Below are 26662 nucleotides of genomic sequence, written 5' to 3'. Positions count from 1 at the left end.
GCGCCTGTATCAAGCGAACTCTTCTGAGATCCCAGGCCCCAGTGAAGATCCTGGCACTACCTCACACCCCACGCTAGACCTCAGAAACCCTTAGCACGCTTTTCCACCTAGTCCCCACACACCATCTCACTACTTCCCAAGGAAATTGAGACACACAAGCCCAGGGACAAATGTTCTCTGCACTTGTCTCCAAGTAACCAAGACATGTAGCAGTCTGGCTATAGCCAAGCAAACCCACTTTCTTAGGACTTCTAGACTAAATAAAACAAACACACTAACAGTTGAGACGAAGGACAGTCCAGAATTTAAACTTCTAGACAAGCCAGCTTTGTTCTCAACTTGTTTCATTCAGAATTTCTCACTGAATTTGGGCAAAAAAACTGCAAAACACTGCACTCTGGCTTAAAGAACACCTGACTTTGTGCCTTAATAACAAACTTTTTTGCCAGTTTTGGAAAATATTTCAGAGAATAAATAGTGCAACAAATAAGTGTAAAACTCTAAAGCCCAGACTTTTTTGCATAATTCAGATCTGAAAAATGATCTTTGACATAGAGATGTTTCCCTGCCTGTAAATTAAGAGTATCTGCGCTGTCCATCTCAGTGGCACAGAATAAATCCACCAAAGATTGGAAGGCACTCAGATGACCCAGGAAATCATGTAAAAACCCTAGTTACTGAGTGAAACTTTCTGTAAATAATTATGTATTATGAACAGATTTATATAGTAATCTTTGAGTATTCAACTCAAAATATGAAGGAAAGCATCTTTGACATACATTTTCTCCAGGAAAGCCAAGCAGATAAAGCATTAGTTATGCCTTTGTCTTGGTAAGAAAAAGCACAGGAGATAAAAGTTATGCAATACAAAAGAACACTTCTACAGTAGCCCTCTAAGAGGATGAACAATTTGCTCACCTTTAAAGCTTGATCAGGAGTTAAATCATTAATAACTAATTCCCCTTCCACAACTCTGCGAAGCTGCGAATCTTCTTCAAATATTGACTCCATATTTAACACCATCCATGAAAACCAGACCTGTACAATGCAGTAATAATGGAAATATTGATAATAAAATTGTAGGTGCAGGATCAGGAAGCTTGCTGTTTTCTTAGGTGTATGTCTTTTCCAGATTCTCATTACAAACATTAAAGAGTATTGTCACATCAAGACAAGAAAAACAGTTTCTCCACCTACATTCACACATCCTTTTTGTATATTGTATTATTTTGAGAAAGGAAGGGGAAACCAGGGACCATTGATAGAATTTGCCTGAGAGTTTCAGAGGGATACAGTAAAACAAGATCTCCTCTCTCCCACCTGCACTACATTTCCAGCTGGGGTACTACAGGTTTTTTGTTTTTCTTTTTGCTTCAGTGACGAACTTTCTTAAGCAGAAAGAAAGCAAAATATTAATCAGAAATTGACTGATCTAGGAGAAGAGTCAGTCTTAAATTATTGAAAGAAAACACATAATTGAGAACAACTGAAGATTCTTATTAAGTTAGAAATCCTATTGTATGAATTCTTGGACAGATCAGACAAACTTCTACTTTGAAAAATTTTTCATGTTCTCTTTAGTGTAATAAATCTGCAGCATTCTCTTACGCTAAATTAGGATTTTATCACAAGACTGCCCACAGAAAGAGGGATATGGAAAAAGAGGGAGCAACAGAAAATCTGCAACAACTTGTGAAAGCAGGAAAAAAACACCCACTGCCCAGAGAAGCTGTGGATGCCCCATCCCTGGAAGTTTTCAAGGCCAGGGTTTTGAGCAACCTTATCTAGTAGTGGTGTCCCTGCCCATGGCAGGGGTTGGAATTAAATGATCATTAAGGTCCCCTCGAACCCAACCCATTCTATGATTCTGTGATATCACTTACCTGAGAGGAGTTGGCATTTCCCTCAACAAAGGATGGCGTCACATTGCCTGCCACAATCCAGCTTACAAGCGAAGATAGCAGACCTTTGTCACAATGATAGCCTAAAGCATTCTGCAAGGAAACAAAACTATTATTATTATTATATTATTTTATTAAAACTATTATTATTTTGTAAGAAGCTCAACAGATGATTTACAAACTAGAGACATCATGCTGCTTTTATCCATTCCTTTCTACCTCATATGACTATTTCCCAACCTTAGCTCAGCCAACCAGCACTGAATCCCTTGCTCGTACCTCATTTCTCATCAGTGAAAAGATTGTTTTATAGTGACTATTTTCCAACAGATGATGTTCTATTGTTGTTCTCAATATACTATTGAACATACGAAATGCAAAGACCACAAACTAAGATACTGTTATAGAATTATTCTGAATGACATTTGAGTTTCAAGTAGTTTTAATTGTTATTAAAATATAATTTATTCCACTAATTTTGAGCTACTCGGAACCAAACCAGATAGCATGACCACATCATGCATTATTACAATTGTTCTCAGTACCTTTCAGGAAAACAGATACACATCAAAATGAGAATAAGTAACTCAAAAACTGACATTTACTCATCAGCCACCCAAACATACCACACCCATTTACCTTGTGTTGTTGGTAAAGCAGCTTTTGTACGCAGTCTTCCTGACTGTACTGAAAAGCAGCTTTACAGAGGTGATCCAGCAGGAAGAGCGTTGCCCGGTCCCTGTGCCACAGCTGCTGGCTGGTGAGGACCTGAACCCAGAACTCCAGTACTGCAGCTGGCCCCACACCATTTGGCTGGCTGCTTAGGAAGATGTGAGTCTGCCAAATTAAAGGGTAGAATTGTTCAAATGCTTTCAGCTTGAATTACAGCGTAAGAATTTTTTGAAGAGCTGTTTAACTTGCATGAGGCTGCAGGCCTACCCTTAAAATAATGCACAGCAATGCTCTCTATACCTATGTAAAAACACGTTTATCATCTCCAATCTCCAAAAGAGATTCTGCAGCCTGGAGATCTGCACATCTTGCACAATCAGCAGAAACAGACACAAAAGCAGGACCCCCTGCAAACTGCAGATACAAACAACACCTATATGTGAGGCCTTGCCTGCTGTTCCTACAGTAGGTACATATCTCTTTAGTCCATACCCTTCTCTGATGGCAGTGGGCCTTGGTTCTTGAACCCTAGTAAAGAATACTGCAGTTTTCTAACACAAGAACATTTTTTCATACCGAACCTTTAAGTTAACGGACAAAAGCAAGGCTTCAAAGCATTTAGTAAATCTGTTCTGTTCCTCAGCTAACACAGGCGAGACAGTAGTGCTGTGTATTGCGTTCCCTTTTGAGACGGTTTTCTTACCAGAAAATCTGTCTTTCCAGAAGTTGAAGGCACGGTTGGTATTTCCGGTGTTGCATGCATTGCCATTCCTAAGCAATTTTAAGCCAAAGTCTTTCAGGAAACCAAACCCAACTTTTCAAGCTTAGTGCAGAACACTCTATGGATGCAGAACTGCCACAATCAGCATTCTTTCTAACTTTAAGCACAAACTCAGTCAAATAAAACTACCTATTTTTAAGCATCCCCCTGCTTTTTTCTTTAAACATTATCTTCTTACCTGTATCATACTACTGAGCAGCTTAACATTTTCTCCATAGCTCACTCCTGTCAAGTGCTGGGTTACCTTGTGGGTAACCTGCTGGGTCATGCCTTGAGGGACTCCACTATCCAGGTGAAGGAAGAGCTGAACATGTGATAAAAACCTAGAGATATCAAATTAAATTCAATTAATTTTAAAATTTATTTTACATCTTAAACATAAAAGAGCTGCTTCTGGAGAATTTAAAACTTTAGCATGAAGCACAACAGCACTTGCTGACACCCACACACAAGAATTTTGCTTCACAATGATGCTGCAGAGTTACTTGCTCCACTTTAAACATATCATAGGAATATTATGAAGAGTTCAAGGCAGACTGTAATTCAAGGCAGCTTATCTGGACTAAAGGTATTTGAAACTGTAAGGCAATCCCAAAATCTGAGAATTGAACAGTAGGTAGCACTGCACAATAAGCCTTGAAGCATAGCCAAACTGCATAGCAATATACCTTGAGTTTCCAAATAGCAAAAAGTAGCTTGCATTTGCTACCCAGCTTTTTGGAAAAGGCAATGTTTCTCAGAAACCACACACTCTTCCCCATCACATGTCACGTTCTCGCTGAACACGAAACCCAGAATGAGACATGATACACTTAATAGTTAATCTTAGCTTTCACTTTCTTTAGCAATAAAGATATTAGGAACATATGAAACTTACTGTTCATTCTTCAGGAGATAATACTGACAAGAGTAAAATACAGGTAAAATTTTATCCAGTACGTGGACTACTGTTCTCAGATACCTAGACTGGACGAGTACACCCAAGAGAGGGATCCCTTCAGCACAGAACTTCTCAATGCTGTCAAAACAAAAGAAATAAGGAAGAGCATGTAGACTATTTGTAAGGAGGGACATGGGATGTTGGCTTTTTTTATGAACTGAGATGTAAAGACATTGATACATTTACACAATCTTTGAAATCCTAAAGACCTAAATACAGAGTTTTTTTTCTTCAGCTGCAGGTGTAAATCAATAGCTGGCAGATTTTTTTTTTTTTTTTTAAATCTTTCCAGTCTTTTGGGGGATTTACATCCTCTCTTTCAAAAACCAAAGAGATCACTGAAGATGGGTGCCTTCACCACATTTCAATCAATTTAAAACTCGGAGTGCTTGCCTAACCTTGTCAATCAGTTTCCAAGCTTCCTATTATCTGCCTTTGACATGTCCTTAGGATGGATGATCCTCTGGACATTTTTCTGCACTACCTACTGATGAAGCTCAGATTTCACCTTACAGTTTATACTTAGTTACGATTAGATAAGATGAATCCTACCCTTGTACAGAAAACTACTGGCAGCTGATATGGCACATTGCTCTGCATCAAGCTTGGATAGTGGAAAAGCGTTGCACATTAAGACAAAATGAAAAATGTTAATCTTATGTCTACTGTGCAGTCCAAAAATGTAGGGTTCCCAAGGGCTTCAGTTTAGGGCCACTTGTCCTTAATATATTCATAAATGACCTGGATGCAGGACTGGATCAGATGAACCCTGTGAGTCCATTCCAACTTGGGATATTCTGTGATTCTATGAAATATAGCATTAAGCCACTAGCATTTATTAAAGACCTTTATTCTGCACTTTTTTGCAATAAATATCAGCATTATTGTTTAGATAGGAGATGTGCAATAGTTCTTCAAAAGGCCATACAGAGCATTTTGGAAAAAAAAATATCAAAAGCAAAGAGGTTCCTTGTTTTTCCATCTGTGTTCAGTCATGTACAAGCTTCCACCCTCAAACCAGATTACCCTCATATTAGTCTCAAACTGATCTAGCACTATTAGTAAGTTTGCATGCATCTATGGCATAACCATAGCAACAAGCAATGGCTTGAGGAAGAAGAAATCCAAGACAACCTGTCTCTGAAGACTAAAGCAACATTCAACACAGAAAACAAGTTATTCAGAATTTTGACTAAGAGCCAGAGAGATTTAAAAAGAAGCCATAGATTCAAAAAGTACGGCCCTGGGAAAGATTATTAATCCAATCTATCCCTGATTTTGTACCTTAATCACTTATTATTATTTATAATATAATCTTAATGTTACACTTTATTATATGCAGTAGCATTACTTACAAGACAGCTGAAAGCATTGGAAACAACTGTGTCGGAACACAGTCAGGGCTGGGAGGTTCAGTAGAAAGGTTATATAGCTCTTAATTTATTATAGTCAACACAAGTGGTTTCCTCCTCACTATTTTCTGAACATTCTGCTGCAGCTCTACTAAAAAGTTACCAACTAGACAACCCTTTCAGTAAGTGTGGTTAAAAGTTAGTACGACTGAAATGGCCAGAAATATTGCCTCAGTTTCACTATTATTTCTAATCACTATTTTCACCCCAATGTGGAGAGGCCAAAGCTAGTACTAGCGAAATAAAATAACTGGCACATTGTTCAAAAATGCACGTCCCTGAAGACTGCTCAATTCCTTGCATCAGAAGCCATTTATCATCTTCAAGCTCACGTAAGATGTTAGTAGCCTTCAGCTCACCAGTTACTGGACCGTCCCTCCAAAGCAAACACAAAGCACGCTTACCTATGACCTAGCATGGTCATGGCCAGCGCCAGGTAACAGCCGATGGGGATGCCAGCTTTAACAGCCTTCAGGAGGGGGTGAAGCGTGACTGACTCCGTCATGTCGAGCATACTGTCAGACACAGGCACTGCAGGCCAGCCATGCTGCATGCCACGGTCATTTCTGTGAAGCTTCAACCGCAAAATCAAGCCCCATGCCCACTGGTTAAAGGAAGTCTCTGGTGTTTCTCCATAACGAACAATGCTGGCTAAGTAGGAGACCTGCAAGAAAGCAGAAGGAACAGCAATGAGAGGAAACACAGCCATGCTACAGCATGTACAGCAGTAGCCTAGGACTTGGGTCAGCTTGGATAAGTGACTTCTATCACAGTACCCTAACAATATGGATACCAATAAATAACAATATAAACCTACAAGGGGACCAATCTGAAACTTTTATTTCTCGTACAAACATTCCACAAAAAATAGCATTATTTTCAGAGAGCACTGTAGGTGGAAAAATACTGAAAGTTGGTTATCATAATATTCTAGTATCAAGACAGCATAGCTCTTAAAAGGAAAAAAGGAAAGAAAAGTCTTCACCTGCAGTTCTTCCTATCTATCACTAGCAGTACATTATTCCCTGTAAATCTGAAGAAATACCTGTTTTATGCTTTCAGAAAGCAGCCCAGCATATGGTTTCTGAGAGAGATATTTCAGGTATGCTTCCAGGACCATCAATGCAACTTCAGAATGGACAGCTGGATCCAGATGAAGAGTATCCTGCTAAAAACAGAATCAAGAATTGTAGGAAAACTTCATTTAAAATCAAAAAAACTTTGCTTCATTTTAAAGGTCTCTACAACCATATGATTAAGTTGCACTAAAAATAACCCTTAGTTTACACAGCCAGAAGGAGAATAAGTATTGCAAGACTTGGTCAAAACCTTCACCAGTAAAAAAGAATTTTCGCCCAACAAAGAAAGATAACAAGATTATATTGGGCAATACAAAGCAAAACAGTTGTGTTACTTCCAGAAGTGATCATAATCATTAGATCATGTGCATTATGGGATTTACAGTAATTAATCCAAAGATCCATAGATACATAAATTTAAGTTATATGGTACAAGCACTGGAAATTTTGCCTTAAAAAAACAAGAATAGAATAATCAGAACCTACTACAAATTGTATCAAAACACAGTAATTCCTCTGATCAACTATTAAAGAACTCTTTTCCCCAACTCTGACATGACCATTATTGTAAAGCAAAGACCTCATAATTAAATTCTCTACCATTCCTTTGTTTTCATGTGTCATCAAGAAATGGGGAGAAAAGGTAAGGCAAACCTCATTTCCAAGTATCAATAGAGCAAAGGGAAGAGTTCAGTATGATCACGTGCACAGATTACAATACTAAAATGTATCGCTGAGCACAGGCAAAAGGATTTTTCCTAACTTTATTTCTGGTTCTCTCTCAAAAAGAAAAAAAACATTCAGACTGGACTGAATGCCAAACAGATGAAGCTCCTGGAGCAACCCTTCTATGGAATGTTTTCTGGCCATCTAAATAATGCTCAGGGCTTTGAAAGCTCTTTACTTGAATCACTGAGTTTTTGTGCATTGTGGAAAAAAAGTACCTGAATACTCTCATGCACACCACTTGGAGGATTCCTTTATTTCCGCAGTCAGAGATATCTTAAATCAAGTGACTCACAAAAAATATCCAGTCAGCTGTTTTGTCAGCTATTTCCTTCTCATTTAGGAGAGAAGGAACTCCTGCTTAAAGCTTTTAGTTTCAACTGCAGTACTACAGAATACCAACAGAAGGCTAGAAAGTTATTGTGAATTTCCCATCCCACGCCTTCAAAGATACAGTAGTCATGTCAATAGTATTTAACTGTTTTTCAAGTTCAGTTAATAGTCCCAGGTTGAATAACACTTTTTCCTCTGAAAAACTGCCCAGGTTCAGGCCTCCTGTTTATTACGTACCTGCTCACCAAATCCCCAGTTTAGACCTTCCAAGATAATGCAGGCGAGTTTATTCTCCACCGTTGCTAGACTGTAATTTAGTAACCAGTCTCGAATCAGTGCTATCTCAGATGAAGAAGGCTTCCACAGGTACAAGGGCAGTTCTTTAAACAGATACAAGGAAACCTTTGAGAACAGAAAAAAAGTGTATTCAATACTTAGTATGGAACAATAATCAGCACTATACCCATAGGCCTTAAACAATGATACAGTCAAAAAACAGTCAGGTTTTTAACTTGATCCATTCATACTATGTACCTGGTCTGTATGACCTCTACCTAGTTTTAACTGGGTGTCTGCTTTAAATGACAGAGGTAAGAACTTACCATTCCAACTTTCTCAATAGTCTGTTTAACTCTATCCAGCAGTACAGATATAATCTGTGTATGGATGCTGGCAATTGCTCCCAGGAGTTCACGGCCAACTTTTGAAAATGTCTCCCTTGTCGAAAGACTAACATATGACACCTGAGAAGATGAGCAGAGAGAAGTTACTCATTATGGTTGATCTTCACTGACACTGCAATAAAACCTGTTTTTGAAAATACAGAACCAAACTGTTCTTTGTGATCCTGGACACAAGGAATTTCAGAGCTACAAGTTAAACTTGAGAAAAAAGAACAGACCATGGTTTTGTTCATTTATTTCATTCTGGCTTGGTCTCAGGACTACTGTTCCTCCTCCACAGAACCAAGCACTTTAGGATATTTTAATTCAGTACTAAACTATAAACCTCAGAAGCAGCTCTCTTAGTTCTGCAGTTGAACAAACTACAGAAGCCATAAATGTTTCACACTTCAGTCTGTTAGAAAAAAATGAAAGCGTTGTTCATCCATCTCCTGAATGGACCAGTAATATTTCTCACCTCATATATCTCCAGAACAATGATTTTGACAAAATCCTCATCAACATCAGCCCGTTTGGTTTGTGCCATCTGAGCAAATGTGGTAAGCAGACAAATTTCTTCTGAGCAGTTCATTGATTGGAGATACTTTTCAAAACTTTCAAGGTGCTGTGGCTCTAGAAAAGTCATACAGTATAAGTGTTATCTGACATACATAATCAGTATTTACACAATTATACACAATTCAAAACCAGAGAAGGAATGAGTGATAAAGCATCCTCTCTTCAGAACTTCTTGTACCAGCTGACTTAAAAAAACAGGTGCAAGAAACACTATAATATGCAGTGAGCCCATGCAATTCAGTCAATAAACTAGTAAATCAAAATGAAAGCTAAGCCTACTTCAAGAATAGCTGGAAATTTATTTTTAACTATGCGTGCTGATCACCCACAGGAAGAACTACCTGAATCTCTGTTTTTTAAACATGTTATCAGCATTTCAACTTCCATTATGGGTTGCAGCAATTAATTCTACAGATTAAAGTCCAAATTACATGAAAGGATTCCATCCTCAATCAGCATCATAGTCGAGAAAAGATTAAAACTAAGCCTGCACAAGGACAGCAGAGAGATTTTAATCAAGTCAAGACAAGAGACACTGCTCATTCCACATAACGTGATCTCAAGCCGCAGTTAAACTAGGGAGATCATTCTATGCTGGTTACAAATAGAAACACTGAAAGCATCTAGCTCTGGGCCTAAAATATGTCCAAGAGTTACAAGAAAAGCTCAATTTCAGTTTGTCAAACTCAATACAACAAAATTATTGAATACACTAGCATGGAAAAATCTGAAAACAGAGAACTGAAGTAGCATAGAAGCACAAGGAGGTCTCTTCTTTACACATAGGAATGACAAGTAGCCAAACATTTCATCTCTCGTGGTGGAAGACAACAGGAAGGAAAGAGCACAAAGAAAGCCTAACAGGACTTGAAAAATACATTTTTTTAATTTCTTCAAAAAAAATGAAGCGTCTGCGTGGAAAAGCAAAGTATGCATTAAAAGCTGACCTTGAGCTGTAAAATGGTTTTGATAATGGCCTACTTCCTCTGAAGCTTAACATACAGGCAGAAATGGTTTACAGTGATCTTCTCACACCAGTCGAGCAGACTGAACAAGCACTGGTGGTATTCAACTACTCAACTAGCAGAAGCATGCATTTAGCACGCTTGTGATCAAACACTTCCACTAGGCTTAGATTCCATGTTAGGTGCTTTCAAGAATCTTCAAATGTACTTCAACCTCAGAAGATCAGACTTGTACAGCCAATGCATCTCATGAATGATGTGCTGGAGGATCACGCAATTTAAGTAAAGAGTTTTTCCATATACTAACATACATCTCACTCCTGACAAATGCAATAGACATACCCCATCCATTTATCTCCCTTACCTAACAGTACCTTTTGCCCTTAGCAGCAGTTTTTTGCTGTTGTTGTTGTTTTGTTTTTACATTGCTTAGCTATTTTTGTTTGTTTGTTTTTAGGGTAATGCTTAAGGACAGAAGATGCCCAGGTCATTATTACATAAAAAGGCCCAGCAGAATAAGCCACAGATTAAGGAAGGGGTAGAATGGGCAAGCAACAAATGAACCAGTAACTGCAAACATTATCACGTTAGCACCATAATTTGTGTGTTTCATTAGGCATAGATCAGCTAAGCAAGAAGCAAGGGACTTGGAGGGAGACAGAAGAGAAGATAGAAAGGATCTGGTAAAGTCAAAGACCATAAAAGGAAAGGGAGAGGGCTGGAGCCAGCTGCTGAGCACACATGCCCCTAGACCTTCTCTGCAGCAAGACTCATCTCCGCAGCCTCCCAGCTTCCTGCTTTAGCCACATCCTTCTCTGCACTGTTCCTGGGCTCCACACCGCAGTCCCCCATGCCAACCTCACAAACTCCCACCAAGCCCTGTCTTGGGACTGGGGAACGCAGACAGTGAACAAGGGAAGAAGAGAGACTCCATCTCATCTCACAGAGGAGCAACAACATCTCCATCAATATCAATAAAGGAGCACTCTTCCAAGAGAATGTTAATTCCATGGTCTATTAGGGTATGAATTACAGGAAATAAAGCCAGCACTACATTGGTAAATGTCAGGCAAAATAAACTATTTCAGATTAGATGGATTTCACTAAAAACTGTTAATATTGCCTGTCTAGACATTTGTGAAAAAATACGAGAGTGCTGACATAAACCACTGAGGAGAATGAAGAGGATAAAAATATCCTGCATCAGCATACCAGGGACTTTAACACAAAAAGTTAGCTAGAAGCAAAACAATGCTTGATCCAAAAAAAAACAAAAAAGGTTGTCTGTGTCAGAGCTGCAGTCTACCACATCATATTATGTTCTTTGTTTGAGACGAAGTAAAAAAAAACCTTTGCAGAAACAAGACTGTCCTCACTGAAACAGCATAACTGTTACTGATTAGCTCCAAGCCAGCCAAAACAGATCAGCACTTCATAAAATACACACAGCTAGAGTCTTGATACCACTCTCCCACTCTGAGTGCGCTGCCCTAAACGTTAGCTGAGTTTTAAGCAGAGTTAAGATACTCAGTAACTTGAGGATTACCCTTTTCTTCTACTTCTCCATCAAAAGACTTGGTTGATGTGGTGATAGCTATCTGGCCCATCACCTAGCTGAAGAGTAAAACTGACAGGAAGCAAGAGCAAACCTCAAGAGAACAGAGGCTGTGAAGTAAGGAATTACTGCTTTGTTTACCTGACTCCCTGTCAATCAAGTCCCTGAGTAAGTTTTCCACAAAGACGACAACAAAGGGAAGGTGGCATTCAAACTGGCTTTTAAGTAACTCTGCTACAGGTGAAACCACCACAATAGCTGCAGATACCAACACAGGACAGAAGTACAGGGAAAACAGAAAGAAATGGTGGCACACAGGACAAGAGAAGCATCAAAAAAGGCACAAGATAAGGGCAACATCTGCAACTGTGAAGATAAGCAGATATCCAGCAACGTAAGTTACTAAAGCCAGAACTACCAAGTTTAGGAAATGAAGGAAGATGGGGGTATTTATACAGCTATCATCAGCTGAAGACTCAAGAACAATCAACAGCTCACAATAAAACTGCACGGTGCATAACTCCTTATTTCAGGATTTAAGTCTCTGTTGAAGGTCATCTTGACTGCTGAAGGTCAAGATGCAACTCAATATGAAAACACACAAATGTAGTTACTACATGGCACTCCTGAAGCTCTGAAGCAGCCAGTAGCAGTCACTGACAAACAGGAAACTAAAAGGACAGTAGACATGCTAATTCCCATTAAAATTAGCATTTGGTCAAACACTTGCTGCAAGCCCATGAACTACCCAAGGTAATTCTGAGGCCTATGGACGTGTCATGGTACCAAGGATGTACTTAACAGCAGAACCTGCAAAGAATTAAACCTGTTGCTGACACACCTGTAGTTAAATCTATTAAAATTGGTAAAAATGAAGGAATTCTACCTTTGAGCCTCTGTTTGCAGTCAGCAGGTTGTAGAGAAGAGCAGAGCTTTTCCAGGTGCTCACTCTCTGCACAGTGCATGACAAAGAAGAGCTTCCAAAGCATGTTGCTGGACAATGTTCTGTAAGGCATCTCAGACATGAAGAGCCAGACTCCCAGCCTGTCAGGTTTGAAGAGAGGCAAAGAGTCTCACCCTGATAAATCCCAACATTTGAAAAGAAGCCATACGCACACATCTCCACTATACAACAGAATTCGGAACATGAGGATTTGTTTTAGTACTTCTCATTGTGAGTTAACCTATTTCTGAACTGAACAATTCCCCAGAGCTTCTGTCAGATGCTAGAATTCAAGTGCAGCTCCTCCCCATCTTGATATTACCAGTGTGCTAAAAAATCCCGCATACTGCAGTCTTGTTGAAACCATGAAGTACTTAAAACTAATGCAATTCCTAGTTTCAAGTATCTCGCTCCAAGATGAAGTCAGTATCGATCACATTGGACAGCCTACCTTTTTGCCTTCAGAACATGTAGAACAGCTCTGAAAAACAGCTCATCGAACTCCAGTTGCAATTTCTCCACAGAGTACGGATGCGCTATTGATCCATATTGTTTATTGCCACTAACGTACTGCGCCCAGTGGTCACTCACATGGCAGAGTGTCATCCTACACAACAGGGCAACAAAGTTGCAGAGGGATCATTAAGTACGTAATCACCAGATAAAAACACAGACATGTGCAGCTACACTCTGGTCTAGTTCCAGGAGACATATTTAATCCTTGGTTTAACCCTTCATTTCCAGAAACTGCCATATAAATAGCATGTACTTTTCCTTCCGCACTTCAGACAGTGTTAGCCTAAAATTCCTCTGTTATCTTTCCTTGGTTTTGCAAGCAAAAAATACATAATATTCTGTTGTATCAAATTAATTTGTATGTGAACTTCCAAGACTTAAGGCAATCCTACTTTATGAAATGACAATACACGGTAAAAACCCATACAGGAAAAATTATACTAAGTTCTCACTCTACTAGCACAAAGGAAAACCAACTTTGGTTTTGATTCAACTGCATCCCCCTCAACAACACACTCATATAGGCCAAGTAAAGAGACTGAAAGAAACAGAGAGCAACTTCTAGCTTCCAATTACATTTGCTTAGTGCAAGAAGGATTTTCAAGGAGAAAATTAGAGAAAAATAAAACAATTCTACATTACAACAGAAAGAAGGCAATAACACCAGTTATAAATAGGAGCAATTAGAGAAATTGCTGGACTTCAGTGACCCCAAGCACAACCCTGAGAGAAGTCAGCACAGTGTTCCTCAGCTCACCTGGCTCTTCTGTAGCTACAGCATTTAGACTCTGTAGCTCTTCACCTCACAGGCAGCTTCAGTGTTAAGGACTCTGGGATTTCAGACTCACCCATCAGCTAATTCTAAACTGACCAACTCTCACAACAAAAGCTACTCAAGAAATGTTTTGGGTTTATTTACTTATGTATTAAGGAGCTCTAAATATTAAACCAGAGTGTATGAAAGCGATTCAACCACATCACAGAGGATATATGCTCTTACTTTATTAGCTGACCAATTCGCTTCACAAACTGTCGGTACCGTGCTCTGTTAAATGTTTCTAACCCCACAGACAGAAGTTCCACTAAGGAGTTTGCAAAAGCAAAAATCTTCATCATCTCCTGGGGAGTTGATTTTTCAGGAAAATAAGTACCTAAGACCAAGACAGAAAAAAGCAAGTCTCAAAAATATGCACGAATTCTGGATACTTAAGTAACTTTTAAGTAATTTCAAAAGCACTTTAAGCAACAAAAATTACTTTCATTGTTTGCCAGCTAGATAGTGAATTTGTGTTTTCTTTATGAAATGAATGATAAATACGTGTTAAGTATCAAAGTACAAATCATCTATGCAAGTTAAGATCTCTAGCATGCAGTTATCTTCATGTACTTGTCCAGAGACTTAATAGAATACATGCACACTCATACTGCAGTAATCTTTTAAATTATCCCATGCAAATAACATATATTTCCATCTATATTTAGTCTGTGAGCTGTTGCACAGGTTCTGTATAAGTTCACTTCAAAACTCTCATAATGCAGTAGCATTCTTGGCCTTTGTGGTCATTAATACCATTAACAAAAGCAAAATAAAGAGAAACACTTTAGTGGCTGATTACCTGCAGACTTAAACCCAAGGAACTGCTGAAACAGTTCATGAAAAGGGAATTGTGACAATAGGGCAATCAAGTCATCTTCCAAAAGCAGAATCCAACTTGTTTCAGGATCCTCATCCTATAGAAGGATTCAAACAGTCAGTTTTACTAATAAAAATACTAATTTTACCAATAAAACACATGATAGAAGGGCTTCACTACTGTGCTAATTCCAGCTTGCTTTGCAACACAAAGGAAGTACAGATGAACTCTGCCTTCCGTGCACAGAAGCTCCTAAATTTCTGTCTGTGTGCCCCTACACAACAGCACTCGCCAGCTAGAAAGAAAAACTAGACAATGCTATGCTAGTCCAACACAGATTCTGCAGTGAAGCAACTGTTCAAATGCACTATTTCCATGCTTTTTGCATGCAGTAGCACCCTTAAGTTCAATCTCTCATTACTCATTTCTGGAAACTCCATTATCTACAGTTATATCACAGAGATAAAAGGCAAGTAAAAGAGATTGAAGGTTGAAATGATATTTTTAATCTGAACAACAGTTAAGTTTTCCTTATTCCATTTCACAACATCAATACAGTAAGCCTGAACCAAAGCACAAAAAGAAAACATCATTCACTATACCTCTTCTCCTCCTTCATCTACTAGTGTCCAGTTTCCAGATTCCTTCCCAGAGGAAGAGGAGCTTTTCCTTTCAGTTGGTTTCATATGGCACATGAACTCCACCCTATTTCTGATTTAAAGAAAAAAATCAAGTTTACAAAAATTTGAATGATAGAAACCTAGAATTTCATCATATTTCAGTTAAGAGATCATACTGGTTTCGGCCGGCATGGAGCTAGTGTCCTTCACAGCAGCCTGTATGGTGCTATGCTTTGGATTTGTGATGAAAAAAGTGTTGATACCACACAGATGTTTAGTTAGAGCAGTGCTTGCAGTGTCAAAGCCTTTTCTGCTTCCCCTGCCAGCAAGGAGGCTGGGGTTACACAAGAAGCTGGGAGCGGACACAGCTAGGACAGGCGACCCAGACTGACCAAAGGGATATCCCATGCCATAATGACATCAGGATCAGCAATAAAAGCTGAGGGAGAGGGAAGCAGACACATTCATAGCGATGATGTTTGTCTTCCCTTCAGCATGATGAGCCCTGCTGTCCTGCAAATGGCTGAACATCTTCTTGCTGACAGGAAGCATCAAATGAATTCCTGATTTTGTTTTGCTTGTGTACACAGCTTTTGCTTTACCTATTAAGCTGTCTTTATCTCAATCCACATGTTTTTGTACTTTTACCTTTTATTTTTTCCTCCCCATACTAGGGGGCAAGTAAGCAAGTAGTTGTGTGGCACCTGGCTGTCTACCAAGGTTAACCCATACCAGAGAAAATATCCAAAACAGATTCACGAACAAGTGTGCCAGATAACCTAATGCCTTACAAGACTCACAGTCTGCAGTATTCTGAGAACTATAAATGGCTGTCAGCCGTGTATAGAAAGCATATTTTAATATGCAAGAAATAAAACTATTATCCTCATGCAAGAAAAATCCCTGAAACCAAATAAAAGGATATGATTTTTCGGAAGAGGTACTCTAAGACAACTATTTAAAGCTATCACATGGTGAGTCAATGACTAGCAGGACAAGCATAGGCTAGCTCCACTACAGAACTGCCACAGCTGCATTAGCTGGATGCCATGCCAACATTAGGGGGACTGGGCTTAGGTACGCTGAGCTACCACAGCTAAAGAACTTCCAGGAAAGAGTTGCCTCACTTCAAGCCAGCTCCAATTCCATATATTAGACCACCGTCAGGCTGGGATACTAGTTTTCAGACTCTATACCATCAATATCTTCAGCTGTTCAGATATATACCAGCAAGTTAAATGAACAAACAGAAGGGCTATACAGACGTTAAAATTTTAACTTAAAACTTCCTTTTAAAAGGAAAAATGTACAAGCAGAACTCTGAACACAATGCAACAAAAACTCTGGCACCACATCACCCTCCTGATCTGTCCAAAGCCACACTGATAATGCAAACATATTAGAAACGAAATACAAGCTTTACGATAACAGTTTCACAATTCTGGATTTCACAATACCAGTATCCAATTCTGAATGGGGCTTAGAAGTGAAACTGGTTCCTGACACACAGCAGCTGCAACAGAAGCGTCAGATCTTTAACAGTAAGTACAGCCACTGAAGTCTCTGCATTCCTGCGTAATAAACAGTTGAGAGAGCCACTCTGCACACCTTGAATCAGTCCTCGTTCAAAGCACAGGCATAATAACCCACCAGCAATACATGTACCCTCAGGACACATTTGCTTCCCCAAGCAGCTCTAGAGAGGAAATGTAAAACAAAACCCTTTAAAACAACACTGTACACTAATCAAAGTCCCAGTTAATACAGGGTCAGACTATCGAGATACCGGTAGTTTGATTCTTCAACGCGAAAATCTGTTGGGGGGGGAGGGGGTCAGGGCAAGTTATGCAATTTATCTGAAGCACAGAACAGGAGTTTTCCCTAATGATTAATTTCACTAGCTAGCATCTCCTAGCATCATGTATTACTTCTAGATAAAAAAAGCATGAAAAATAAATTAAGAAATACAAACAGCATCTACATCAATTTACTAAACCCTTTATGCTGTCTCTGCAACATACGGCCTTGAATTCTGATCAGGCCATCATCCACTGCAAGAACTATTTCAGAATTCACCAAAAAAAAAAAAGTCAGCCATCACAAGCTATTTGACAGTTACAAGAAAGCTTTATCATACCACGTGCAGTCAGAGAACATGCTGCCAAGGCTGTATTTCAAGGTGAATAAATAAAACTAGAGTTTGACTTTAACCATGAATCTCGTATTTGTGCCTGCTTTTATGACTTCGCCTGCAATGTGCTTTCGGGGTTGTACAAGACGATTTTATACCATCATGTTTTCTATTATTAAATCGTCAGATCATATTTATAAAATCATATTTCCATACTTACTTGACGGGAGACATAAGCAAGGCAAGAGATTGCATGAAATGAAAGACACCTGATGGGTTATCCAAGACTTTGATCTGGAATTAAATGCAAAAGTTTAAGTAAATAAGTAAAATTTAATCCAAGTAAAACAAAAGGCAAATCAGTTTTACCAGAGAAATTCATATTCTGGGTTTCGCATTTATGGATAGTTTTTAGTCTGACCAAAAAATGAGTGGAAAAGACAGTTCCGATACCCTGGAGGAAGTGTTGCTATGGTGCAGTATTAGGTACTATAGAGTACTTGGATAAAAAATTAAAGAAGGAAACAAACATCAAAAAGGTACGCAGAAAGACAACTTTTCTTCGCTTCTCATATACACCTGTACATCAGTGGGAAGCTGAGCACAGGAGAAGTTACAATGCTACCTCCAGTCACCCTTCTATTTCATGGCTCGCCTTACCCTCGCCTTACCCTATCAGCATAACTGCAATCTTTTCCTACAGCTAGATTTCCTACGTCTTCCCCTCTTGGAGGGGACACATTTTTTGAATCAATGCCCTGATACCTATGGATACCTACGCTCTCTCTGGTCTATACAAAGTGCACCCTTCTCCTTGCCCTTGAAATATTCCCAGCTAATTAACTTTCCAGGGAAACGCAGCCCAGTCCCATTTCAATGGGCAGGCTGTGAAATCTGCTCTTCCTCTTTCCTTATACACCACACACAGAGGCGCTTCCAGTCTCACCTGTCTGCCCCCTCCAACCTTCCCACAATAAAGAAATAAACATTCACACCTGAATGAACGGAACAGCCCATTCACCGATCCCAGCTGGGCATCGAAGGATGTGGTTGAAGAGGAAGAGCTGGTCACCTGGACAGCCAATTCTTTGCAGCACTGACACCTAAAGGGAAGTATATTGGACTCGTAAATAATCTCAAGGTTCGTTTGTTTATATCCTTGCTAAATAGAATAATATTGCTTTTTCATTTCTCTTCCCACACTTTCCAGCAAGCCTCAGTTTTCAGAGCAAGTTAGAGCAGAACAGTATTTAAAAGCCTGCTTGCTTGGCTCTGAGCCACAGTGCAAACCAGCAAAATTAATTACAAGTTTATTAAGAAATAGTTTATTTAGAAGTCAGCAAGAACAGAAGTTTCTCAAAATTGCTAATCAGAATAATTTAACTTCCAAAATAGAAGCATTAATACTCTATACACATTTAAAAAGTCCTCTCTGAATTCATCCCATGTGTTGGATCAAACAGCTCTATCATGCTCACTCCCTCACCAGCCTCTGCAGCCACATGAGAAGGTCACTCTGAAACTGGGGATCTTCGATAAGTCTGCGAGTGAAACTGAAGAGAACGCTGATACATTCTTTCAAGTGGCCCAAGTCTGAAGAAAGATTTTCAGAGTGCTTTGAAACTGCAAATTAAGAAAAGAATTAAGGAGCTTTGATGAGCAGCTCTCAGAAGAGTAGCATAAGTTGTTGTTTTGGGGCTATAACTTTGTAGATACCGAGATATTTCAACACAGCCGTTTGCCAAAACTGACAAACAAGAACACCTACGCAGCATATTTCATTTAATCTTATAATTTAAGTATTGGATGCTAATTGCAAGAAGAATATCCTACGGTTGCTCTCATAAAAGGCCTTCCCTCAACATAAACTCTGTAAGAGACACTACTTACAACGTGTATAAACTATCTGGGGGCGAGGGACAAAGGGAGGAGAAATATCCGAGGGAGGGATACTTTAGCTAAAAGACATTGGCAGAAACCCAAATGAGTAACATGCTTCGCCTGAACGCCAGAAAGATTTCTATTAGAGCCGTGAGATTTCAAATGGCCTTCCAAAAAGTAAAGCAGCAGGTATATTCCTCTGTTTTTAAACTTGTGCATCATCAGTTTGGCAAAGGGACTGTATTACAGGGCCTCTTTGACAAGAGCTTGAACTGCAGGTGTCCCATCCCACCTGGCGTTCCCCTACAGTAATCTGTGGCAGCATACAGCCTAGACAGAAGACAGACTCCTGCACTCAGCTTCGACTCTCCGGGTGCAGAAGGTAGGAGAACTGAAGTTCTTCTGCAAGAAAAGCGTTTCACTGATCCCTCCATAAAATCAACAGGTTTTAGGATCAGAGGAGAAACACTCTGGTGCACAATTCCCACCACAAGACTCCAAAACTCCAGGTGAACAAGGTGCCGGGCACCCTGAACAGCACAGGCAGCGTGCACCCACCTTGTTCTTGCTGCTGAAGAGCCACCGATCTCAGCAGGGAGGAGCTGTTCAGCAACCTGTACACATAGGACTCCACTTGCAACCGAGATAACACCGAAGTGTACGAGTGTAGTGCCAGCGTTTGGTGCACGTGTTCTGCTTTGGCTTCAAACAGCTTCTTCAGTTCCCCCAACACACCTTCATTCAGCTCCACTGTCTGGTAGCGATGGTGACCTGTCACTTTGCACTGATCTGCACAGACACCCTGGAAGGAAAGCAAGTATTTTACGTAAGTGGTTTTCTCATTTTGCTTGGTCAAGTGTGCTTGCAGAAAGTGACCCTGACATAACCCTCCCCTCAACAGATTTCACAGCTTTCATAAAAGGGACCACTTTAGAGGTGGACAAACATTTGGGAGCATTCTACTTAGTTTTCAGAGCTGCTGAATACTGAAAATGCACATCCTTGACTTCCAAAAAAAAAAAAATGACTCCCGTAAACCCTCAATAACTCAAGTTTAGAGGTAGACATGAAGTAGCTTGCCTGTATCACTGAAAGATGTGAGCAAAATCAGCTGTCTCTACTCCCAGTGAGTGCACCTGCTTCTCGCTTTATAGATTTCTGTAAATATTTGTATTTATTATTTTAAACCTAAAATATAGACTGGAACAAGCTAAATATTTTTCTAAGCTCCCAGAACTCACTGTTGATAGCAACTCCCTATAATACATTTAAGATTTCTGAAGTGAACTGTACTTTTTCCCCAAACTGGAGTTAAACAGTGAGAACAGTCTTCCTCTGCCCTATCTCTAACTCTTCAGCACGAGAAACCCACAATACATAACAGCCCATCATTCTTTCACGTAACCAGAAAACAAGCTTCAGACCATGAACTTTGGAAGCTTGGCCCTGTATTTCTGAAATTATCAGGATAAAATTTTTAAATTAGTATTAAGACAACAATTATTCTAAACCAGGAGGGAATAAAGCAAGAAGCAAGCTTAGCCAGCTGCATGATAACCAATGGGGACTTAACACTGAAGCCAAGTTTCTGTGTTGAAAGCAATTTTATCAACACAAAACAGAGCCCAAAGAGGCCCAGTGACACAGGCCCATTACACTTGTACTCCCCAGTAAGAAGGAAAAGGCTCCGATCTGTACAGCTGATGTCTCTCAGCATTAAACTCTGAGGAACTGTGCTTCCAGTAGCAGGGTCACTTGTGAGCATGACTCAAGCTCCTCTGCGTCTGCCACCTGACAGCAGGATGCAGCCAGGACTGACATCAGTGAGAAGTGTCACTACAGGCAGCAGGCCAGAGGGGACACCATCGCAATGGTCCTTCTGGAGTCCCACAGCCATCCAGCCCTACGCAGCTCCTGCATCTTCTCTAAGGACTGCGGCACCAACCTCACCCAGTGCTCCAGGCAGAAGCGGCTGCGCACAGGCATTGACTGACTACAGATGAGCCTGACTCCAAAAGAGATCACTAAAACAGATCCCACTGCCGTACACTCATCAGAGTTTAAATCAGCTGTCTTAAGTGTCAACAGGATCTGAAAGTGGGGGTCAGCAGAGAGAAAGAAAAGCAAAGGCAACCATCTGCTTTAGAACAGAGCATCCTGAATACAGTAAACTTAACAACAAGTAAAATCAGCATCCAGAATCACATCCAAATAGTTCTGCTCCAAAAGCAGCTTCAGTGAGAGCACCTGCACAGTCTTCTGTTCTTCTTTAAAGGTCCACAATCTCCCCTTTGCGTTCTGGCAGTCTGTCGTCATAGCCTGCAGCTCCGCCTCAGCCAGCAGCAGCTGCTTCCTGCAGCGCATGTAGTTCAGGAGCAACTCGTAGAACTCGTGCCTGTCCTGATGAGCAACACTTTCAAATTCCTCTGCATAGGAGTCAACATTCTCCAGCCATGAACACGGCTCAAAGATCTTCAGCTGCTCTCTGGTAAACGGCACCAGCTCAGGCTCAGTCGGGAGCTCGGGATAGAGCCTCTCGTTGTGCAGCAGGGGTTTAACAGCCATGACGGTTGGCCTCTCGCAGGAGAGCTCAGCCGACAGGTCTGGATAAATTGGTTTCAGCCCCAAACGCTGAACAGGCGCCTTGGGTTTCTCACGGAGCTGCGAGGTGCTAAGAGGAAGCTTCTCTGAGAAACGGACAAGAGGATTTTTAACATCCTGCGCGTTTTCAGTTCCTTTGTCCCGTGCAATGCCCACTACTGCCTGAGAACCAGCTGCGCTAGGATGAGAGGTACTACCCAGCAAGTCAGAGTGTCCTGATCTACCAGCAACCACCTCCACAGGCCTGGGAGGCTTGTCCAGCTTGCTTTCTTCACTTTTCTCAACATCCCCTCCACGTTCTTTACGTGAGCGGCCAGCTCTGGTCTCCTCTCCATCTGTTGAAGGCTCTAGAGTCGCTGCCGAAGACCCTTCGTTTGCTGAAGTTACATTACTACAGGGGACGTCATGTGCATCAGTTGCAGGTTTTACATCCTCTACTTCATCACTGAGCTGAATTTCTGTGAATTCTCCGGGTTGTTCCACTTGCACCTTACTGGCTTGAGAAGACACTTCTATGACAGGAGGGAGGAAGACATCATCAGGCTCTTGTGTCTGGGATTCCTCGCTACTTTTCTTCTTCTTCTCCTAGAAATAAATTCACAGTGTCATTAACAAGCAAACCCCTCCTCCTGGCATCCCGAATCCCACCATCACCAAAATCAGCATTTGCCAACATCACCGACAAAAGCCCCTCTTTACCAGGTTAATTTTCATGGTATTAAAGGTAAAAAGAAATGCGTTAAACAGATTCCTGGCCTTTAGGTGCCCTTTAAACACTGTGCACCAATGTCTACCGTCTTGGTCACTTCTTGTTCAAACATCTCAATACTTCTACGTTAAAACCTATGGATATCCTAGGACAGCAAGTTTCACTGACGTATAAATAATCCAGTTAACAGGACCCTGCCTGACCTCTTGAAAAAGACTCACTAGATTTTACCATACTGCAAGAAGTTACTCTGGGATTCGTCTCTAGTCTTACAGAAGTATCTTAACGAACTGAAAATTATTTTCAAAAGGTAACTTCAGAACAAAGAAAGGTCTAGAATGCATCTCCTAATTACATCTGAAAACCGTCATGAAATCTGGACAATTACTGAAATACCCATTGAAAACAGGCATGACAGACCAGAGACACAGAACAACTTGGAAGTGACATGAAAATTGTAAACCAGTTATCCACTTTTAAATTAAGACCAGTCTGGGGGCAAACAGTTCCCACATGCCTAGCCTGAAGCGTACATTCGTAGCCTCCTTGCCAAAGCACAGAAGGGGACATAAGGCTGCCCAGCACATCAATAACCATTCTGCTAGAGGTGTGCCCACAAGTTGTCTGTGTGTACCGGTCATTTCTAAGAAGCAGAACTGCTCAGAGTTAGGTTAACCCGCGCCAGTTGTGGATGACCCAAACAACGTAACAAGGAACACAGCTGAAATCAGGAAAAACTCTCAGTACCCCTCCAGGGCTGCAGAAGAGGTTGCAGGCTTGGAAACTCACTGACAACTTCTCACACGCTTTCTCTAGTCAGCTGACAAGATTTTGCCTCACAAGAGGGCATACTTGAAAACAGCTCGAGGGCCCTGAGAATTGCAATCTCCAGACCACCTTGAATTCAGGTGTCTCCTCAAAGCTTCTTTACAGAATGGCAAAGCACTGCCTTTGCTTCCAGTCTGTGTTCCACTACATTAAAGCCTGCAAGCACTTCTGGTCACAAAATACTGCTGACAACCCGAAACCCCTATAGCTACAGGTGAGACATTGAAAACAGGTCAGCACAATTCTTTAAACGAGGGCTTGGAGTTATAACAAACATCTCCTGACAATAAATTGTCAGCAGCTTCCACGAGATATCACATCCCTAGGTCAGACTCCTGCCAGCGTACTGCCCTGCAGGCGCTACGAACCTTTCCTGTCCTTTCCTCGCAAGGATCTCAAAGTTCCTTCCTGCAGTCCTCACAGAAGAAACTCCCTTTACCTTTGAGCTGCATCCCGCATTTCTCCCACTGCTACTGCTAGACAAAAATAGCTTATTGTAAGATTTACAAACCCTTTCAGTCCCCGCCTTCTAAGGCGAGCATTTCATAAACGTTAACAGCTATTTCTGCCGAGAGAGGATGAGAGAAATCAGCTCCTGGAGACAAAAGCAAAGCCCGCTGCTTGGGGCTGTAGCCCGCTCCCGAGGGCCTACCCTTTACATCAAAGCCGCCACCTGGCGCAGGCGCGGGGCTCGCCCTGTGCCCGACCGTTTCCCTCTTCCAGCACCGCAGCGTGCTAGGCTCAGGGGCTGACGCCTCAAGCTGCAGGAACACGCTGGTTTTTTTTCCCCAGGAACGTCCTCAGCGGTAACGCAGCGCTGCCCACCGACGCACACAGACGCCCGGCCTGGTCTCCGCCAGCCGCAGGCTCCCTGGCCCTGCCCTCTCCCCGCTCACACCCCGCAGCTCCTCACGGGACCCCGCAGCTCCTCACGGGACCCCGCAGCTCCTCACGGGACCCCGCAGCAATCAGGGCCGGGGAGCCCGCCGAGACCGCCTGCTCCAACCGCCCCCTGCCACCACCGGCACCGCCAAACCCTGTCCCTCAGCACCACGTCCGACCCCTCCCTGAGCACCCCCAGGGGCCGCGACCCCCCCCCCATCCCCCTTACCTTGTCCTTGTCCTTGTCCCTGCCCCGGGCCCGGGCCCTGCGCGGCCCCCTCACGGCCTCCGCCATGGCCCCCCCCCCCCCGTTCGCCCGGCCGCAGCCGGAAGAGGAGCCCCCCTGCTGCTGCCCCGCCCCCCCAGCTCCCGGCCAATCAGCAGCGCCGCGCCTACGGGAGGCGCAGAGGGACAGAAAGGGGCGAGGCGCGCCGCTCCGCCCCCCCTTGGGTGTTTTTCCCAGCGCGCTGTAGGAATCACAGAATCATCAGAGAACCACAGAATTACAGAATTACAGAATCACAGAATTACAGAATCACAGAATCATCTAGGTTGGAAGAGACCTCCAAGATCACCCAGTCCAACCTCTGACCTAACACTAACAAGTCCTCCACTAAACCATATCACTAAGTTCAACATCTAAATGTCTCGTAAAGACCTCCAGGGATGGTGACTCAACCACTTCCCCGGGCAGCCCATTCCAATGCCTAACAACCCTTTCGGTAAAGACGTTCTTCCTAATATCCAACCTAAACCTCCCCTGGCACAACTTGAGCCCATTCCCCCTCGTCCTGTCACCAGGCACGTGGGAGAATAAACCAACCCCCACCTCGCTACAGCCTCCTTTAAGGCATCTATAATTTGACAGCTGCCTGAGCAATAATGAGGGTGTTGCTCACCCAAAAAGTGCACTGCCGGTTATGTTACCGAGCAGGAGAAATAGGACAAGTGTGAATGGCTTTAAACTAAAAGAGGGGAGGTTTAGATTGGAGGTTAGGAGGAAATTCTTCCCCCATAGGGTTGTGAGGCGCTGGGAAGGGCTGACCAGAGAGGCTGTGGGTGCCCCAGCCCTAGAGGTGCCCAGGGACAGGCTGGATGGGCTCTGGGACACCTCATCCAGTGGGTGGCACCCCTGTCCATGGCAAGGGGGTAGAACTGGGTGGTCTTTAAAGTCCCTTCCAGCCCAAGCCCTATGACAGGAAATAAAGGTCATAATAAATGCTAGTGGCTTAATGCTGTATTTCATAGAATCACAGAAAAACCCGAGGTGGAAGGGACCCACAAAGGATCATCTGGTCCAACTCTTGGCTCCGCACAGGACCACCCAAAAACCAAACCCCGTATCTGAAAGTGGTGTCCAAACGCTCCTTGAGCTCTGTCAGGCTCGGTGCCTTGCCCGCTGCCCTGGGGAGCCTGTCCCAGTGCCCGACCACCTCTGGGTGCAGAACCTTTCCCAACACCCAGCCTGACCCTCCCCTGTCCCAGCTCCATGCCGTTCCCTCGGGTCCTGTCGCTGTCCCCAGAGAGCAGAGCTCAGCGCCTACCCCTCCGCTCCCCTCGTGAGGGAGCTGCAGGCCGCCATGACGCCTCCCCTCGGCCTGCTCTGCTCTGGGCTGAACAAACCAAGGGACCTCAGATGTTCCTCACACATCTACCCCTCCAGACCCTTCACCATCTTTGTAGCCCTCCTTTGAATGATCTCTAATAGTTTTATGTCCTTTTTACACTGTGGTGCCCAAACCTGCACACAGTTCTCGAGGTGAGGCCACACCAGCACAGAGCAGAGCAGGACAATCCCTTCCCTCGACCAGCTAGCAATGCTGTCTGTGCCTGACGCACCCCAGGTTGGCCCTCCTGGCTGCCAGGGCACGCTGCTGGCTCGCGTTCAGCTTGCCATCAACCAGAACCCCCAGATCCCTTTCCCCATGGCTGCTCTCCAGCCTCTCATCCCCCAGTCTGTATGTGTATCCACTATTGCCCTGTCCCAGGTGCAAATCTGTTACTTGTTCTCGTTAAACTTCTTGATTGCCCAGTCCTCTGATTTGTCAAGATATCCCTGCAAGGCCTCTCTTCCCTCTAGGGAGTCAACAGCTCCTCTGAATTTAGTATCATCTACAAACTTACTTGGTATACCTTCAAGTCCTGCATCCTAATCATCCAGCATTAAAGAGAATTGGTCCTGAAATGCAGCCCTGTGGATAGTAGTCCATGGGAAGACCAGACTCCTGTTTAAGGAGTACAGGGGGAGGCTGGGCTCCTCTAGATGGGTCTGGGAGGAGGCTAAGGCTCTCTATAGGAGTCTGCAGGGAGGC

The 26662-nt window shown here is 42.4% G+C and overlaps 1 protein-coding gene across 1 annotated transcript in view; it reads right to left on the bottom strand.

Moving 5' to 3' along the window:
* The window catches only part of EPG5 (ectopic P-granules 5 autophagy tethering factor), a 51148-nt gene extending 26499 nt beyond the window's left edge, over nt 1-24649 (bottom strand). The window contains exons 1-21 of the mRNA XM_035559998.2: nt 24580-24649; nt 21578-22516; nt 19889-20132; nt 18936-19072; nt 18445-18552; nt 17670-17743; nt 15301-15409; nt 14681-14795; nt 14065-14215; nt 13000-13155; nt 12492-12649; nt 8985-9139; nt 8447-8587; nt 8082-8246; nt 6752-6874; nt 6111-6370; nt 4232-4372; nt 3533-3677; nt 2541-2738; nt 1884-1994; nt 919-1038 (exon numbers count right to left, since the gene is read on the bottom strand). Coding sequence (XP_035415891.1) covers nt 919-1038; nt 1884-1994; nt 2541-2738; nt 3533-3677; nt 4232-4372; nt 6111-6370; nt 6752-6874; nt 8082-8246; nt 8447-8587; nt 8985-9139; nt 12492-12649; nt 13000-13155; nt 14065-14215; nt 14681-14795; nt 15301-15409; nt 17670-17743; nt 18445-18552; nt 18936-19072; nt 19889-20132; nt 21578-22516; nt 24580-24645 — 3816 coding nt within the window. The 5' untranslated portion in view covers nt 24646-24649. The remainder of the gene's footprint in view (nt 1-918; nt 1039-1883; nt 1995-2540; nt 2739-3532; nt 3678-4231; nt 4373-6110; nt 6371-6751; nt 6875-8081; nt 8247-8446; nt 8588-8984; nt 9140-12491; nt 12650-12999; nt 13156-14064; nt 14216-14680; nt 14796-15300; nt 15410-17669; nt 17744-18444; nt 18553-18935; nt 19073-19888; nt 20133-21577; nt 22517-24579) is intronic.
* Nucleotides 24650-26662: the final 2013 nt, after the last annotated feature.

This window comes from Cygnus atratus, chromosome Z (assembly GCF_013377495.2).
Source record: "Cygnus atratus isolate AKBS03 ecotype Queensland, Australia chromosome Z, CAtr_DNAZoo_HiC_assembly, whole genome shotgun sequence".
NCBI classification, from domain to species: Eukaryota; Metazoa; Chordata; class Aves; order Anseriformes; family Anatidae; genus Cygnus; species Cygnus atratus.
Note: the sequence above shows the minus strand (reverse complement) of the source record. Positions and strands in the feature narration are given on the sequence as shown.